The following is an 18,314-nucleotide window of genomic DNA, read 5'->3' on the forward strand; positions in this document are numbered from 1 at the left end:
TTAGGCTGAAAGAGATCTCTCAAGGTCACCTGGTCTAACCCCCAGCTCAGAGCTGGGGCAACTTTGAAGTTGGATCTGGACCGAAATGAGGAGATGCAAATAAATATCTTCCTTTATCAAGGCCTCAGTGAGGATTAATTTGAAAAGAAGGAAAAGTATTTCACTGCTGACTTCTCTAGGAGCTAAAGGATCTGAGGATTTAGAAAAACAACCCATTCTTCAAGACACAAAGACAACTAAATGTTCCTATAGGGCATTTATATCCTGGATATAATCTGCACCATAGAATGATCATGCATTTACATTACAAAAGAAACAGGCCTGCACAGGATATAGTCAGCTCGAGGCTCCCAAAGGTTAAATCTCTCCTGTGATGGCTAATCTGATTTCTTTCTAGTGTCTTTGATACTCCCTGCATGCACTCACACACCCTGTGTAAGAGCCCATGCTTTGTAATGCCATCGGAGAAGGTTGTCATTAGGATGATGTGAAACTTGTTAATGCCAGGCTCTGATGCTATGCACTATCACTCTCTGTAGTAATGGGACAAAGCATTAAGTATGAGAGAATCAGCTCTGCAGAACATCAGAGACTCCTACAACATTTCTGGAGTGTATATTCTATACAAAAAGCTTAAGCTGCCCCCCCATTTTTACTTACTAAAAATAAGAACAGTTGCAAAAACAAGATCTAGGCAGTTTGGATATTTAGTCTGTCATGATACTTTGGCAAGGCTGCAGCCTGCCTAGAAATGCTGTCAGCCCAAGGCAAAGAGCAGTTCCAGAAAGGATGAGCAGTAGCTTTTTCTTCTAACAGAGCTCAACACCATTATAAACTTGGCCTGCAGTCAATGAACAGAAACTATACAAGTCAACAAGAGCTACAGTTGTTATGAAAGAAACGCCTCTCAACATGATTTTCAGAAACAAGCAAAGAATGTTTTAAATATTTACCTGATTAATTTTGACTTTTGCACCCCCTACATAAAGGCATTAGTTTTAATTTTTTTTTAATTTATTTTATCTTTATAAGCCTCCAGCTGAATTTTCATAAAAGATTACTAAATCCTCTGTGAAGCAGGAAATGAAATTTATGCATCTAACTTTAGGTGACCCGCTACAGTGCAAAGAACCCAGTCTCTTATGTGGACAGAGAGGGGCACCTCTCCAGGATACACTGCATGTCAAGGATTTACGAATCTCCATACATTATGCAGTGAATTTGGGAGGGTGATTCACCTAACCAAATGAAAGGGGTTTCAGTGTAGATAGTGACATCTGCACTAAGAGACCTGCCCTCTCCTTTCCATGCAGTGTATGCACTTCAATGGCAGGTTTCATCCAGTCTCATCAATGGTACTTCAGAAGTGCATTATTCTCACTGGTAAACACAAAGCACACGGCAAACTAGTTCATATGTAGATGTATGCAATATGGAGAGTAAGGTGTAATGCAACCAACTATTCACCCGATGATCAAGTAATTCTGCCAGATCCCTGAAGTTAGGTGCAGTAAATCTCAACATACAGATTTAACTTGTCTATCATGGACTTGAATTAGTTCATGAAAAGTCTGTGAGAATTGCAGCAAGACAGAATTACTATCCAAACCAAACTGATCAATAAATATATTTACAGTTTTTGCTAAATTGCTGGAAGAAAGAGATTTTTGTGTTTCCTGTCACATGACAGTTATGTAGGCACATTAAAGAGCAATCTGAAATGAGCAGGAACCATTTGCTGGTTTTGGTTTGTCCAGTACCTAGCGCATTGTAGTTCAAATCACAGTCGCATCTTCAACAGCACAAAAATACAAACATAGCTATAATGCAGTAGGAACCTGACAGTCTCAAGAAGGAATAAAGATACAGAAAAATAACTCTTTAGAAAGCATCTTATTCGCGATGTGAAGCTTTGCTTCCCATAGTAAGACAGTGAGAAGCTCGTTATTCAGGACAGCAATCAGCTTCACCTATCTTGCAAATAGCTTAGGCAAATGCAGTCTTCGCAGGTTTGATTTGCACTTCACTTAACTTTTTTGACACAAAATGCAAAAATGTGACAGACGACTTTATGATCTAGTTTTCAGCTTCAACTGTGAAAAAATGTGAAACTGTGAAAAACTAAATTCCCACTCTGCTCTTTCCAGGTGTGCAGGTGGGTGTACAAGGAGAAAGAAGTTCAGCTGACAAACGGACAGGATGTGGCAAAGAAAATGAGAAATTATGCTTAACAAGTTCACAGGAATTAGCTGGTAACAAAACAGATTTTGATGGTCAATTTATTTTGCATTCTTTCCCTACCTTTCAGATAAATGCTTAATAGCGCTATCGTTATTTAGAGCCTGTAACACTTCAAATTATGAAGAAATATGGGAAATGGGAAATTACAGTCTTAGTGATACCAGCTTCTTCTGTGGAACTAGTACCTCACCATCATGTAGGATCCACTTAAAAAGCAATGAAGAATAAAAAAGGCGATTATTTTGTTTAAAGACAACAATATTAAGTTCGAGAAATCTGTTTTCAGAGAGGGCCCAGTCCTTTATGACCTTGGATAAATTGCATAATCTCCTTTCCTTGTGTCCAAATCCTATATCTTAACAGTAACACACATCACTGTCACAGAAATGAATTCATCAATATGTGCTGTGATTCCTTGCTACACTAAAGAAGATAAATAGGCAGTTTCTTCTTGTCATCAAAATGTTATTGCTCCATAACTGAGAAGTTTCTTACCTTGCTGCTGTGCCGCTTTTTGCTCACTGAGGGAGAACCAGGCTGACCAGGGCTGGGAACAGCACTGGAGGTAGCAGAAGTGGTTCCAGAGTGAACATGAGATCCCTTTTCCACTCCTGAGGAAGCAACCAGAGGCGACTGCTGTAGAGAAACCTTTTGGAGCTCTGCAGCCAGCTGCTTGGGATCAACCCCCGGAGACTTTGCTTTATCTACTGGAGGAAAGAGAGTTTTGTATTGATCATTGCTAGCACATACAAATCCATCTTGTCATGGTATAGGGACAGGATAATGATCTTTACAAATTTTTGTGTCACCTGCTTGTGATCACTTTGAAGACGCAAAATACAACCTACAAAAAAATAGATGTCTCCCCCACAACATCAACATCTCAATTCCAATCTTTCTACTCAACACACTGTCAACTAGTGTTACTCACCTCACAAGTTTTCTGAGAAGGTTATTCTCTAGCTGAAAAAAATACGCCTTGCCGATCATGCTGAATCATACTGGAGCAAATTGCAGTTTTAAAGACTGGCCTGTGCTAACTTGCACTGTTTGGAACTGGTCCAGTTTCACCAAGTATCTAAGCTTTGTTGTAACCAGCTTTAATCTCAATTTTATTTTTTTTTTTCATCAACTGGGCATTCAATGGAACTTGAATTCTGCTCCTGAGATAATTTATACAAAAATAAAGAGAAAAGGAGCTCAAAACTTTAGTACTGCAAATTAATCAAAGCAGAATGAAATGAAAAGAAAGAAATGAAATGAAAAGCCCTGATTCATCTTTCCTTATTACACATACCTATGTGAGGCATCTGTGGTGGGAGTCTGGTCACCCACCCTGCTGCCCAGGAATGAGTGGGAAGAATTTATCCTTTATAGATGGCAGTCTCCATTTAATAGAGAAATGAGGTCAATAAGTTTCATATGTGCCTAAAAGTGCATAAAGAGAATACTTGGCTCAGCTTGCCTCCCAGGCTCTCAGAATTTTGAGAGGTTTAAGGCAGTACATTAGCCTTATCCTGCCTGCTAGGCTGTATTTGTGTTTTCTTTCTAGACAGAGTGGAGATTATTCCTCTCCAAAGCACAAACAGTCTGCAAAACCTCAGAGGTGATGGCAAGAAAGCAAAAGGAAGACCAGGGAAAATGTGGGTCCCTGCTGAATGAGGTGGGTGCCCTTGGTGACCGAGGATATGGAGAAGGCAGAGTTCTTCTTTGCCTCAGTTTTTACTGCTAAGGCAAGTCCTCAAGAATCCCAGGTACTAAAGGTAAGGGAGGAAGTCTGGAGGAAGGAAGACTGCCCCTTGCTTGAGGAGGATTAGGTTAGGGATATCTCAGCCGTACTGGACACTTACAAATCCATGGGCCCCTATGGGATGCACCCATGAGTGCTGAAGGAGCTGGCAGATGCTATTCCTAAGCTGTTCTCCATCATCTTTGACAGGTCATGGAGGACAGGAGAGGTGCCTGAGGACTGGAGGAAAGCCAATATCACACCAGTCTTCAATGAGGGCAAGAAGGAGGATCCAGGAAACTACAGGCCAGTCAGCCTCACCTCTGTCCCTGGAAAGGCGATGGAACAGCTCATTCTGGCTGTTATCTGTAAGCATGTGGAGGAAAAGAAGATTATCAGGAGTAGTCAGCATGGATTCATCAAGGGGAAAGCATGCCTGACCAATCTGATATCCTTCTATGATGGCATGACTGGGTGGGTGGATGAGGGGAGAGTGGCGGATGTTGCCGACCTTGACTTTAGCAAAACTTTTGACCCTGTCTCCCATCACCTCCTCATAGTTAAGCTCAGGAAGTGTGGGATAGATGAGTGGACAGTGATGTGGGTTGAGAACTGGCTGAAGGACAGAGCTCAGAGGGTTGTGATCAGTGGTTCTGAGTCCACTTGGAGGCCTGTGACCAGTGGTGTTCCCCAGGGGTCAGTACTGGGTCCTGTTTTATTCAATATATTCAACAACGACCTGGATGAAGGGACAGAGTGCACCCTCAGCAAGTTTGCTGACGACACAGACCTGGGAGGAGTGCCTGACACGCCAGAACGCTGTGCTGCCATTCAGCGAGACCTGGAGAGGCTGGAGAGCTGGGTGGAGAGGGACCTGATGAGGTTCAACAAGGGCAAGTGTAGGGTCCTGCACTTGGGGAGGAATAACCCTATGCACCAGTACAGGCTGGGGGTCGACCTGCTGGAGAGCAGCTCTGTGGAGAAGGACCTGGGAGTCCTGGTAGACAGCAAGTTGACCATGAGCCAGCAATGTGTTCTTGTGGCCAAGAAGGCCAACAGCATCCTGGTGTGCATTAAGAAGAGAGTGGCCAGCAGGTCAAGGGAGGTCATCCTCCCACTCTGCTCTGCCCTGCTGAGGCCACATCTGGAGTACTGTGTCCAGTTCTGGGCCCCCCAGTTCAAGAGAGACAGGGAACTACTGGAATGAGTCCAGCAGAGGGCTACTAGGATGATTAGGGGACTGGAGCATCTCTCTTACAAGGAAAGGCTGAGAGACCTGGAGCTTTTTAGCCTGGAGAAGACTGAGAGGGGACCTTATCAACACTTACAAATATCTAGAGGGTGAGTGTCAAGAGGATGGGGCCAAGATCTTTTCAGTGGTGCCCAGCGATAGGACAAGAGGCAACGGGCACAAACTGGAACGCAGGAAGTTCCGCTTGAACATGAGGAAAAACTTCTTTACATTGAGGGTGACAGAGCACTGGAACAGGCTGCCCAGGGAGGTTGTGGAGTCTCCTCTGGAGATATTCAAAACCCACCTGGATGTGATCCTGTGCGACCTGCTGTAGGCAAACCTGCTTTAGTAGGGAGTTTGGACTAGATGATCTCCAGAGGTGACTTCCAACCCCTGCCATTCTGTGAAAGGCTTGGCTTGGCAGCCAGAAAGAACTCTAGAGTCGTTCCAACTCAGAAACCACTAGAAGATTGCTAGACTAGGAGGAAACATGCCTGAAAGAATGGGTGAATTTACTTTTATTTCTGCTCTCTCTCATTTTGTATTTTCTCCTTTAATAAAAATTATTGTTTATTCTAGCTTCTATACTTTCAAAACCCAATTTCAGTGTCTCTGAATGCCTTTCGTGTTTTCAATCTGCTCACTAAGAAAAAAATTGTGGGTAGGATTGCATCAAAGCTCTGTCAGACTCAGTGTTCACTTTCAGTTAAGACCCATAACATACACTTTCAACATGAGATAGCTTGATGGTAGGTATATTAATAGATGGGAAGAGTTACATGGTCAGAAAATGGAAGATTTAATTCAGGTAACTTGTGTGATGATTGATAGAAGAGCAGCCAGAAATCCACAGAACTCAGAATGGACCCATGAGATGCTGATTCAAACACTTTCAGTCTGCACTGAGATTGCTGAAGGGCTGCATTACTACTAAGATTGTGGATGTTGGTTCAAAGTTAGATTAGATAAGACTAATACCATAACTGGAGCCTGTCATCATGGTACTGATCGAACAGAAGAGAAGCCTGCCAAAAGGACTGTCATCTTAGCAGCCACATAACAAAACTTCACACAAAGTACTTCCTATTGCATCCCTGTTCCCTAGTAAATACTGTATTATCATCACTAATAAGAGGCCACAGGCCTTCTGTTAAGCTAATATAGGCCTTAGGACTTGTGTGTTATTTAGACTTGCTCCAGTTTGCTTCAAGTTTATACAAGTTCACCTTGTATAATTGTATGGTATAATGCCCGTTCTTAATAATTTTGATATATAAAGGCACAACAGTAATTGCATGGTGTAGTCTGATGTATTTCTGGCTCCAGATTAATAACACATCTTATAGGAGCAGAGGCCTAGGGTGACAGCAGAGTGCTGCAAGGTTTGGGCACAAGATGATAGCTGGGGCCCCAGGGATACCAGCAGCTTGCTGGTCAGTTACTGACACTGATGCAAACTCAGGAGCTGGGCAAAATAAATTTTAGGGGCAATGGAAGGAAGAAAGAACAAGAATATATCACATGTAAAGTGTATGATATTCAGTCAAGTCATATGCAACGCAGAGCTGCTGACTGGTGAGGAAAGAGCAAGGCATGCTAGAAAACATCAAAAAGGCCCCAAGATGATCCTGAAGTGAAGAGGAAGGAATCAGCAACATCATCCACCTCCCAGCAAGGAGGAGTCAAAAACTCTTACCACAAACATCACCCTCTCCCAGTAAATTTTTCAGGACACTGTCAACTTGCTGCAATGCCCCCTGAGTGAAAGCTCTGACCGCAGGGCCTGGAGAAGCTGTCAAAGAGGGACCATTATGCCACAGTTTCTGTGGCATGTATAGATGAAGGAGTAGCTATTGGGAAGTTTTCCCTGGATAACGAATGTTAGCTGCTGTCTTGTTACTGAGATTTCCTTTGTATTAATTAGAGGGTGCAGACTGTGTCAGTATGGATTGAACTGGGCTAATAATAATAACCAGCAACAAATGCTTGGCTTTGTATATAAAGTGTTGTTCCCTCTCTGCCCACAGCAAAATTTGGGATGTAACACCTGAGTTTACAATGCCAATATCCTAGCTCATATCACATCCAATTTTCAGCTGCTACAATATCAAAGCAACAGCTTGCTGCTCACCTGCCTTTACTGGCTCATGCAGCTCCAGGTGCTGGGGATTCTCAGAGTCCGAGAGCATGTCCAGGTCCCTAAAGAAAGCGATGAGAAGCCTGAGACAAAAGAAACTCTTTCATCATACCCTCATTGTTGTATTAAGTAGATAAATGAATAGTGGTTCATGACAGAAAGCAGCTCCCAAGCATGGCCCCTTCTTAGCTGATACATATTTGCAGTGCTGTTAAAGAGCTGAGAAGAAAGTTCTTTTAAGGTGAAATCTTTAATGGATTGAACGCAAGTTTACACATTTCTCATGATACTTAAATGACTTGCATCTAAAGGATACAGATTTCAGTAAAAGCCAAGTCAGTGCTACATTACCATCTTTCTCTAACCCCAGCAAATTCAGTGAATTGTATGTGTACCAATGAGAGGAGGTTCCTGACAATTAAGATATCATTATTTATAAAAGCATAATCATTAACATATGCCTCAGATTATCTTTCCTTATGACTTTAGAAAGAAAAAAAGAACAAACAGACCTCTCACACTCACAGTGAACTCCTGCTAATTGATGCTTCCTGATAACAAAGGTTCCACCTTAACAACTGTAAATTGAAAAAAAAAAAAAAAAAAGCCATGAAAAGCCAAAAAAAATGGAAACAGAAAGATGGGGAAAAACTCACAGTCTTACACATATTTCTGCTTCCCCACTCTGTTGAATAATAATGCTCTGGACCTCTTCATAAGTTTTCCCAGTCAAGGGGATGCCATTCCATTCCAGCACCTGCATTCCTAAGAAGGGAAAACAGCATGAGGTCAAGTGCTCAAATTTTGACAACGGCATCAGTTAGACTGCTTTGACAAGAAGATTTGATGTGGCATTCAGTGAATGTTGTTTAAATGGCACAACACATTAGCAAAGCCCTTTCACTTCACACAGACTAGACTGTCGAATGTTATTGCTCCACCAGTCATAACTTACCCATTGAAACAAGTCAGGAGATTAATTCCTTTCTGATTCAAATTATACATGCACTCTCCACAGTCTGGGTTGCATGATATTGAAAAACTTTTGCAGTATCAAAAACATGCACACCTACCAACACGGCAAGAAAACAAAACATTTTATATATCAGACATTTCCTGGCCAGCCATGGTCTTGGAAGATAACTGTTCCCTACATTGGCACACTGCTGTTAAGAAGCTGAGCCTCAAAATGGGCCTAAATTTGTGAATGTGATTTGGTAATTCAAATACATTTCCTCTACTTTGTCACTTAAGAAAATACAAGATGAAGGCAGTTGGGTAAACTGACTTTAAATGAAAAATGTACCTCCACATTTCAAACATCAGCCTGGAAATATTCAGGTTTAAATTTTTCTTCCATATCTTTTCTTATGAAAAAGTGACAAAACAGCTGAACATAATTCATTATGGAAGATAGGGACACAGCTATGCTAAATAGGCTGAAAAATACTGTATACTCATCTTATCTGCTGTGTCCTCTATGTGCCCCAGGACTTAAGCAGGGGACTCAGTATGGAGCAAGGTATCGCTATCAGGAAGTTTTATGCTCAGTATTTGCAGAGCCAATCCCTCTATAAATCATGTGTAGTGTATTCTGATGAGAAATGTTTTGGTTACAGTAAAATGCTTATGAAAAGCAAGCTGTAGATTCATATCTGGGAGTTACAACTCAGGTTCTGAGAGCTGCATTCATATTTTGAAGTAGTTAGTCATAAGGATGATGCCAAAGAGATTAACTTCTATGATTCTAACTAATGTACAGATGTCAAAATCCAAGCCTCAGGTTCTAAGGGAAAAAAATTGTTTAATGGGGCAAGATACTGAATTCTTCATAGTCCACTACAAGCAATGTATTACAAAACATCTGAAAATCACATCATCCACACAGCAAGGAAAACCACAAACACTTAGCTTGCTACCACTTACACACACAAAACCGAGTCTTCACCTGGGTCATATTTTTATTTCAAAATCCTGTGCTGTTGCATATAACAAATAGGAAAAATAATGAAGTGAAATGCGGAAATAAACTCACAGGAAAACAAGCTGCTGAATAAAATATAATGAGAATGGAATAAAGCAGATGAAATTATTTGACAATGGAAGAATATGAGAAATAAAGACTATAACCTTATATTACAAAATTTTCCATCGGATTCCATGAATTAGGATTTGAAATATCAGATTTGCTCATAACTTTTCTCAGTAAGAATTTATCATTTTTTTTGCAGCAGTTTACAGAAATACAGACTATGCAGAATGACTAAAAAGTCTAAAGATGCTCAGAAGGCAGTAAAGCCAGCTGCTTACTGCCAAAATAGATTAGTCTTTTCCTAAAATTTAGCCCCTTTCATTTACCAGCCATCATTCAAAAGCACAATCTTGCTTTCGCTTGTTAGAGCAGATCTGGTTTTAAGCTCAGTTCCTCTGGAATAAAGAACCAGTAATTATGAATAAATGCGTGCCCCCTGATTTTCTGCCACACAAACATAGCAGCATGCACTCTGTCTTTAGAAGGCTTCTAGAAAGGAAGGAGCTGAGGTTATTTTTGTTTTCCTACCAATGTGTGCCTTCATAATACTATTGTGCCATAGGATGTTGAGTACGACAGTACGAACCTCTTGAGTAAGACAAGCCAAGCCACCACTTCCATGTATTAGCAATGAACAAGAATAAAACTGGGAAGTTTTAGATATTTGAAAAAGTGCTTAGCATTGTTTTGTAAAAAAAGAAAGAGCTTTGTTGACAAAATGCATCCATTTACTGTCCTAGGTTTATCACATCCTACTAGCATGGCTTCAGAAGAAAATTTACCGGGGGAGCAGTAAGGCTATCAACAATGACTTCCTTTAATTTAAAAGAGTGGCAGGAATAGCCTAGCTGAGTACTATGGCAGTGTTGGGATTTGGAAAGCAAGTCTAATTTCCAATGGTGAGACTTTCATTAGTGAATGCAATGGCACCACAGCCACTCACTTGATGAGTAAGGCCAAGCACATGTGAACAGAGCAGCAAACCAATTGGGAATTGAAACTCAACAGCCTGGGCTCACGCAGAGATCCACTGAAGCTGTCAGTATAGGGGTATTTTCTTTTTATTGGCTGCCTTTTAAAAGGATTCATGAATGTTTAAAATCAAAGCAATTTCAACATGACTTAATTGATCTGACTGATAGCCCTGGGGTCTAAGGAAGAATTTTTTTAGGCAAGAATCCGATTTCTCTTTTCTTAAGGAGTAACGGCTAAATACATTTTGCTGGAAAAAAAATAATGTTACAAAGAAAACCATTACGAGGAATGTGAGTCTAATCAGTAAAAAGAGGAAAAAAAGTAATGAGAAGTCACAGGAGACTAATGATAAAAAAGTTTTTTGCCTAAAATCCAGTCACATTCTGTAACTGGTCTTTGGTAGTCAGGACATGTTATTCAAGTTTAGTTGACAAAAACCAAACAGGAACATGAGAAAACTTACATTGCTCCATGACAACTCTGCTGACTGAGGAAGAACTAGTAATTGCCCTGATAATCGAACCCATAATTTCTTCTAGAACTGTATTTTATTACTATTTTATTTGGACAGCTACATCCTGTGCTAATGGTGAGCAACGACTTATTTTTAGCAATATCAGCTCCCACAGTCAGCAGATCAGCTTTATACATCAAGACCTCCTCCCTGCTCCACTAAGTGTGCTGACACACATGATTTGTTCAGTCTTTTTGGTATCTACTTTATGGTAACATTTAGAACCTAGAATCAGAAGAAATTTATAATTTTCCACTGATTACAAAATGGTTATTCCAGGGAGGGAACCTCATACATTCACAACTGCCATGGAGATATTCACATTTAGCTAGATTAATACCTTTCTTTCCCCTAAAAAAAGCATGCTACAGACCTACTGTATTGAAAGAGAGAGAAAAGTCTACTGTGTTCATATATTCTTCCATATGCATCTGTTAGTGGCCACAGTTGGAGACATTATCAAAATCTAAGTGTACCTTTCCTCTGACACAGTATAGCCGGTGTGTTCTTTATAAGTACCAAATAAATATCTCAAAGTCTCCTGTATTTATTATAGTTGCTGTTCTCACTGCTTAAACTAAGAGCTTGCTCTTGGACGGCGGGTCAGTGCTTATGCTGCAGAAGTGAGGAAGGGTCCACATTTCACCAAAACCCTCACGGGAAGGAGAGACTGGAATTGTGTTGTATTGCGTACTTAACACATTCTGTGTAAAATAGTTAAATTTTGCTTTATAGTCTATGCTAATATTTTATACATACATGCTGCAGTTCTATGCATCAAAAAAAGCAGAGCTAGCTGGTTCTTGGGATATTAGATCTGCACTGTGATGTCCAGAAACAGTTCAGAGTCAGTTCCATGAATTAACTGAATTAGTCTAACTGAGGAATAATGAATAATTGTTCCTTACCTCTTTAAAATCCTGTACTCGAGTGGTTATGTACTCAAACTATTTATCTGTTTTTTCATAAAAAGGAGAAATATTTAGCAACGAAGAAGAAGTCTGCAATATCAAATGGTCAGAAATTAATTCCATAGGTGTTGTTGAGACCTGTGTGTGTCTAAATCTCATAGCTTCTTTTAAAATCTTGATTAACATTCAATTTTGAAAGTTAGATATAATTGCACCCTGTATCATGGATCATAGTATTTAGACAAAACTTAAAGAAAAACAATTGTTCTTTGTTCTCCTGTTTTTTGGCACAGGTACTTTGATGTAGTTCCTTTGGGTAGGCTCTGTCCTCATTAAGTAATGACTAATTAAACTAATCAACTGTCATCCTATTTAAAAATAAACTATAAGAAAGAACTGAGAGCTAATAAAGTGAATGATATCATTACTTCTTTTAGGAATTATGCTAAATAAAAGATATCCAGAACAGACTTACAGAGAGTGATCAAAAAATAATACCAACTATGGTCTTGATCCAACAAATAACAAAATGTCCTTAATTTTCAAAGTATTTCCTACCATTGAATTTGTTATGCTATGGTGATATAGAATCATTGAACATTTTTGCTTTTAATGGTTGACAGTGAAGATTAGATGCTATTATGGTTATGTCAAAAGTATTAACCTACAAGCATTTCAGGAGTGGATCTCTTTAGGGCGTATACAACCCACATTCACGGCCAACAGTTTGAGGACGGTTTCTTCAGAGATGTTGTTGGAGGACTGCGGCTGTGCCCACTCCCTGCCACAGACACAGACACCAGTTCTTTTTCTACTTACACTAGTTTTAGGAATTCCATTAGCTTTACTCCTGACTTCCACTAATGCAAAACACTGATGCAAATGCTCTTTTAAAAAAATCAAATTATTAGATTCATACAATAGCTTTGGACAAAATTTGCTCTGTATTTGTGATACATCAGGAGTGACACAGAGTTTAGAAATTTTATAGAACTGACAGCTTCCCTCAAATGCCAGTAACAGGAGTGATTCAGAGCTACAACCCTGGACTATTTATAATATCGTGTTTTCATATTCAGAAGAGTTTGCAGGAGAAACACATTCTGCAGGAGAATGTCAGATAAATGACTACTTTTTCTTTGAAGTGAATTTCATACCAGGGAAGCTGTTAGACTTGAAAACTTAAATTATTTATTTATCCGTAGAAACAATATAGCAAAGTTGCAAATATCCTGTGCTGGTGCTTCAGAATATCTCATCTCAGACCCAGAAGAGATACTTCCAGTTTCCTTTGCTGTAACTGGTGAGTCCTTGGCTTTGCATTAAGATATTGAACATTTTTATTTTCATTTACTCCATGGAACCATGCATTTGCCAGTTATTTAGATCCCATGACTTCATATAGAGCTGGTTGGAGAGGAGTTTGTTCCTTTACCCTGCAGCCTTGAGCGAGAAGCTGACTATATGGTATTGAAGAGCAACGGAAAGAAGGGGGAACAGAGCAAAGTAACTGAAGTGTTGATGATGCTTTGGCGGTTGGGCATGGCCTGGATTTGGAAAGGCTATAGCATCTGTTCCCACATCTATTCCAGACATTCTTGTATAATTTCTTTTTTTATGTCTGCTTCCTTAGTAGCAATCAAGGGCAGAAACATTTTGCTTCATGAGGATATTGCAAGGAGAGATATATAGATATATAAATATATATTTGAAGAGCTCCTGCTCTGCTTGGGTGGCTGCTCTCGATAAATACATCCTTCGGGCCACCACCTAGGTGATTAACCTGTACTCTTTAACTGAATGTGGTTGTATATATAGCGTTCCTGTTGATAAAAAAGCACAAAAAAAGTTAGAAAATAAGCAGAAAGAATATGTCTTGATATTAGGGTTTCTGACTGTCAGCTGGAAGACAGAATATATAACTCAGTTTCCACCTATTTTCCATTATTTTCCACATTTTCTGACCTCTTCAGATTCATCTTTAAGAGATGAGCTAACTGCATGATTAAAGTCGAAGTTGAAAGGAGTTTGCAAATTAAAGGATTTTATTTCTCTGAAACTGAGTTCCAACATAGTTGTTTCAAACACACAAATTCTAAACTGAGCAACTGAACATCTCTTGAATTTTATTCCCATCTGTAACACAGTGTACACTATTATAAAGTTAATCTTCGTCACTTTGCATATACTGTTATACTGCAGCTTCCTATTCAGTATACCCAAGGTGCCTGAGAGGTGGGCACAAAACTGTTGTTTGCTGTGTCACTAGGAGTTTGTAATTACTTCCAAAAAACCAGACTACAAGTGTATAAAAACTATTATATACTAGAATTTAAAAGAGCTACACATTACAATATTAGAATAGAGCCTCTGGTTTTGGTTACACCATAGTTATACACATAGATTGCTGGAGTTTATTATTTGCTTCTTCATAGTTTGTATTATTTATTCCTATGCAAAATAAACATGTCAGTTTGAGTTGCATTCTTCATTGGTCCAATGCTCACAGAGGAAAAGAAAATTGGACTCTCTAGGCTAGCAGCTTCAATCAGTAGAATGTGAATGTTAGTGTCTTTCTATTTCATAGAAGAATTATAATTCAGAAACATTACTTTGAAATCCCAGAAAGTGCTATAAAAGTTAAATGTGCACTCAGAACAAGGAGAAACAAGATCAACTTGTAGTCTGACATTCAACACTAAATTACTTTATGGTCTGTGTTCTCCAATTATTTTTCTTTTATTTCTAAACCTTTCTGATGGTTAAAAATTGGTTGATGAAAGTCAATGTGTTAATGTATTTCCCTGTACTGCTGGGCATGAATCACACCAAAACTCATTATTTTTTGTAGACACCTTAACTTCTTCTCCCATTCATCATTCGCACCCAGGCTGAATATTTTCCATTATTACAATAATTATTATATAGACAACACTCATAGTTCTTAAAAATGGGTATGTACCAAACAGAAATGATATAACGGACCTGCCTATGCCTCATGGCTGCTATGCTGCTACTATGAAATGGCATTTATAAAAGTCATCCAGAGAAAATCAGCTTTGTATTTGGGCTGTACTTGGCATTTACAGGCAGCTATACACCCCACCACTAATTGGTACAGCTGCAGTTATCAACCCAACACTAAATCCCTCTCTAATTTGGTCTGCCTTCAGATTTCTATATATATTGGCACAGGATTCTGTAGATCACTCTTCAGTTCGAACTATGCTAGGGCAACAAGTGATGATCTGGACGTATTTGTACAACCTGAATTGAAGCTCTCAGCAAGTTAAATGAAGATAAGAGTTACTTTTTATGAAAATAGCTATGATATAAATGTGCTTTCACCACTACTATATCCTCAAACATTATATTACATCAGAGTTACAGACAGATTATCAGTTACACCATGCTGAACAAAATGCTGTAGTGCATTGTAATTATTCAGTGTTTCAGAAAAATACATGTCTTTCAAAACATACTGTTTACTAAAGCTATAGAGCATAGTGTATTTACTTTGCTTTCAGTAATGTCATATGAAAGATTAGAATGATTTTGCCAGAGAGATGAGCTTCCTGTAGAGAGCTCTAATTTAAGTGAGTTTTAAATATTTTATTATCAGGTTGTGTTCACAAGAAAAATCCACTTTCAAATGCAGTTTACTGTGAATTCAGATTTTTTTTTTAAAAAAACCCTTGTAATAATATACATATACATGGTAGAATGAAAAAGTCTGTTTAATCCAAATTCACCTAAATATTCACTTAAGATCAGTAAAAATCAAGGCTGCAGGAATTTCTCTTTGCTGTCTCCTTCATGAGTGGTAAATACATAAAAGCCATTCTTTTCATCGGGGTTTAATGTCAGGTATGAATTTAGACTAGTTTCTCTCTGTCTGAATTCTATACTTATCAATATCAGTGTATTCAGAATTCAGTGGGATGTTTTTTCAATTTCCATTTTTGAGGAAAAATTATTCTCATTTACATACACACTGTTCTCTTAGTCCAGCTTCTATCAGCTACAACTGAGAATGGAGTGATATTTTGTTCTGCAATTTTCCTTTGGAGGGGCAGGAGGGACATGTGAGATGCAAGCATACAGCTCTTGTGGAAGTTACAGTGTGTGTCCGAAGAATCACTCTCTCTGTATTATTTAGTCTCCTTAAGAGTATAAATTACTATAGCAAATTTATCAAACAAAGTCTACATAAAACATGGTTCTATTGTCAAAACAATTACGCTCTAAGCACAACTCTTAATTTAGATTAAAAGAAAACTGACATAACTTATTAGTGTTAAAATTTCTTTTGTACTTCCAAACAAAAAAAAAGAAGCTACTGTCTTCTACAGAGGAGTGAAACTACCCATACCTCATTGCAGGAGGAGGCCCATTGGCTGCTCCTAAGATATCCACGATCTGATTTTCCCTTTAACAAGATGAATCTTGCAAAGATCAAGCTCAAGAGAGTGGATCCAAGACAGACCTAGACTCTCCAGCCCCAGTAGTTCTGGTGTCTATACATAAATGGAGGATTTATACATGACATTCTGTTCTGCCTCCTATCTCTTCTCCACCACTTCTCTTTCTTCAACCAAAATATCCCCCATTAAGACCAGTCATCAGTGTTACATCAGAAAAAAAGCAAATACATAGGACCTTGTGGTATCCTAGTTGCCACTCAAGTGGCAAGAAAAACTGAGTCAAGACAGAGAAACTCAAGATTAGGGTCTTGGCTCTGTCAAGCAGAGCTACATATTAGAAACCTTAAGACTAGTATGAATGAAACATGAGTGGGAATTTATGTATGTTAGACTCCAAGAAGGAATAATGGAGGAAGGAAAAGGAGATCCATGGCACATAGATTAGCAGATCATCAAGCTCTCCACACATTTACATGCGGCTTCTAAGGACACTTAGCTCAGGAAAGGAAAGGAAGCCCAAAAAAGAAAGGACAGAGCCACACTTTACCAAAGACTGACTAACTCAAAGCACGGCCTGAAACCATAGAGAGACAACGGCAGGAAGATAAAGAACAGGACTGAGGCCTTAAGACCCAGAGATAAGGAAAAAAGGTCAGAGAGTAATCCAGCAACATTTTCCAGTGACTCACAGAGGCATGTGGTAGAGAAACAAAAGATCAAAATCACTACCAGCTTCTAAAAGTGTGCAAAAGGCTTCTCTAAGACCATCACATGGTTGGCAACTTAAGAACCCAGAGGACTAGAAGACAACTCAATAGCTGGCATCACTTGGTCTCTGGACATACCATTTGCATACACACATCCTGGTGCTTAGGAGAACGTGGCTTTGAGAGAATGGGTTTATTTAGAAACCACAACAGAGAAAGAACACTAAGCCAAAAGAAAAGTTACTCTTAACTGAGGACCTCCAACCTGCTGCCTTCATTGGGGCTCTTCTGATGCAGGTCTGCACTGCCCTGGGGTCTACCCTTGAGTGAAGGAGCCCTGGCTAGTCTCCAGCAATGTCACCACTAAGGGACTAGAGTTCACTGCAGAAAATAATGGAATTATTGGAATAATTTAAATACTGGAAGCATGCTAGGAATGAGCAAAGGCCACGGTTATGCATGCCAATGCTACTTAAACCAAAAGAACAGAAAGCTTTTGTGACTTGCAGTAAGCAAACATCACTGTTTAAGTAAAAAAAATCAAGGTTTCTTAATAAGAATGACCGAAGACCTTAAAATACCATTCTGCCATATAGGACAGAGTGAGATCTTGACTTGATGTGTTCCAATAGGAGTCACTCTCAGATAATCAGCCTCTATGTCCTGGAGGTAATTTTTCAGCTCTGACACTATGCGATTATTCAAAAATAAAGTAGAATTTACTCACTGTTATCTCATCCAACCTGAAAACTAGGGAAAATGAATACGAACTTCTGGCCAGTGCTATGTAGTTCTCATCTCCTGTATGTATCTATTTTTCAACTGTATATGTATAATTCTCATTTTAAGAAGTTTTGAGAAATTATGCTCTTCATAATGTAAGTAGGTAAGGTAAACCCATGATATTATCTTGGAATCAACAGGTTCATGTTCTAATTCAAGCTGAGCTAAATTTTTCAGTCACATATTGAGTTTTCAGATAGGCAGATTCATTATCATTGAAAGTATTTAAAAACTAATTTAAAATTTTTGTCATTGTTTTATCTGGAAAAAATAAGTAATTCTTCATATTTATTCAAAATAAATAGCTTTTTAATTTCAAAAGGATATTTCAATCATACATATTTAATTTTATATAATACTTAATTTGAAACTGAAGCAATTTTATCTCCCATTTTTTCAGGAAGAAAAGTTTATTTATTAAGAAATCTAACTTCTATTTTTATGCTAACATAGACATAGGCATGGGTGAAAGGGCATAGCCATCAGTCAGCCAAAATATGGTAGTGATGTAGAGTTTGCTACTTAGATTTTTTTCCCAAAAAAAAAGGCTTTTTTTGCTGTGGTTTTTTTTTTATTTTCTTTCTTGTTTCTCATATTTTCCATTGTTTCATGAACATTTTTATCACC

General features: G+C 38.8%; 1 protein-coding gene across 2 annotated transcripts in view; it reads right to left on the reverse strand.

Annotated features, from left to right (window-relative positions):
- PCLO (piccolo presynaptic cytomatrix protein) overlaps positions 1-18,314 on the reverse strand; it is a 382,319-nt gene that overhangs the window by 77,304 nt on the left and 286,701 nt on the right. For both annotated transcript variants that reach the window (XM_086474501.1, XM_086474492.1), the window contains exons 11-13: positions 7,998-8,106; positions 7,336-7,403; positions 2,737-2,948 (exon numbers count right to left, since the gene is read on the reverse strand). In XM_086474501.1, coding sequence (XP_086330627.1) covers positions 2,737-2,948; positions 7,336-7,403; positions 7,998-8,106 — 389 coding nt within the window. The remainder of the gene's footprint in view (positions 1-2,736; positions 2,949-7,335; positions 7,404-7,997; positions 8,107-18,314) is intronic.

Source organism: Leptosomus discolor, chromosome 1, assembly GCF_034619465.1.
Source record: "Leptosomus discolor isolate bLepDis1 chromosome 1, bLepDis1.hap2, whole genome shotgun sequence".
NCBI lineage: Eukaryota > Metazoa > Chordata > Aves > Leptosomiformes > Leptosomidae > Leptosomus > Leptosomus discolor.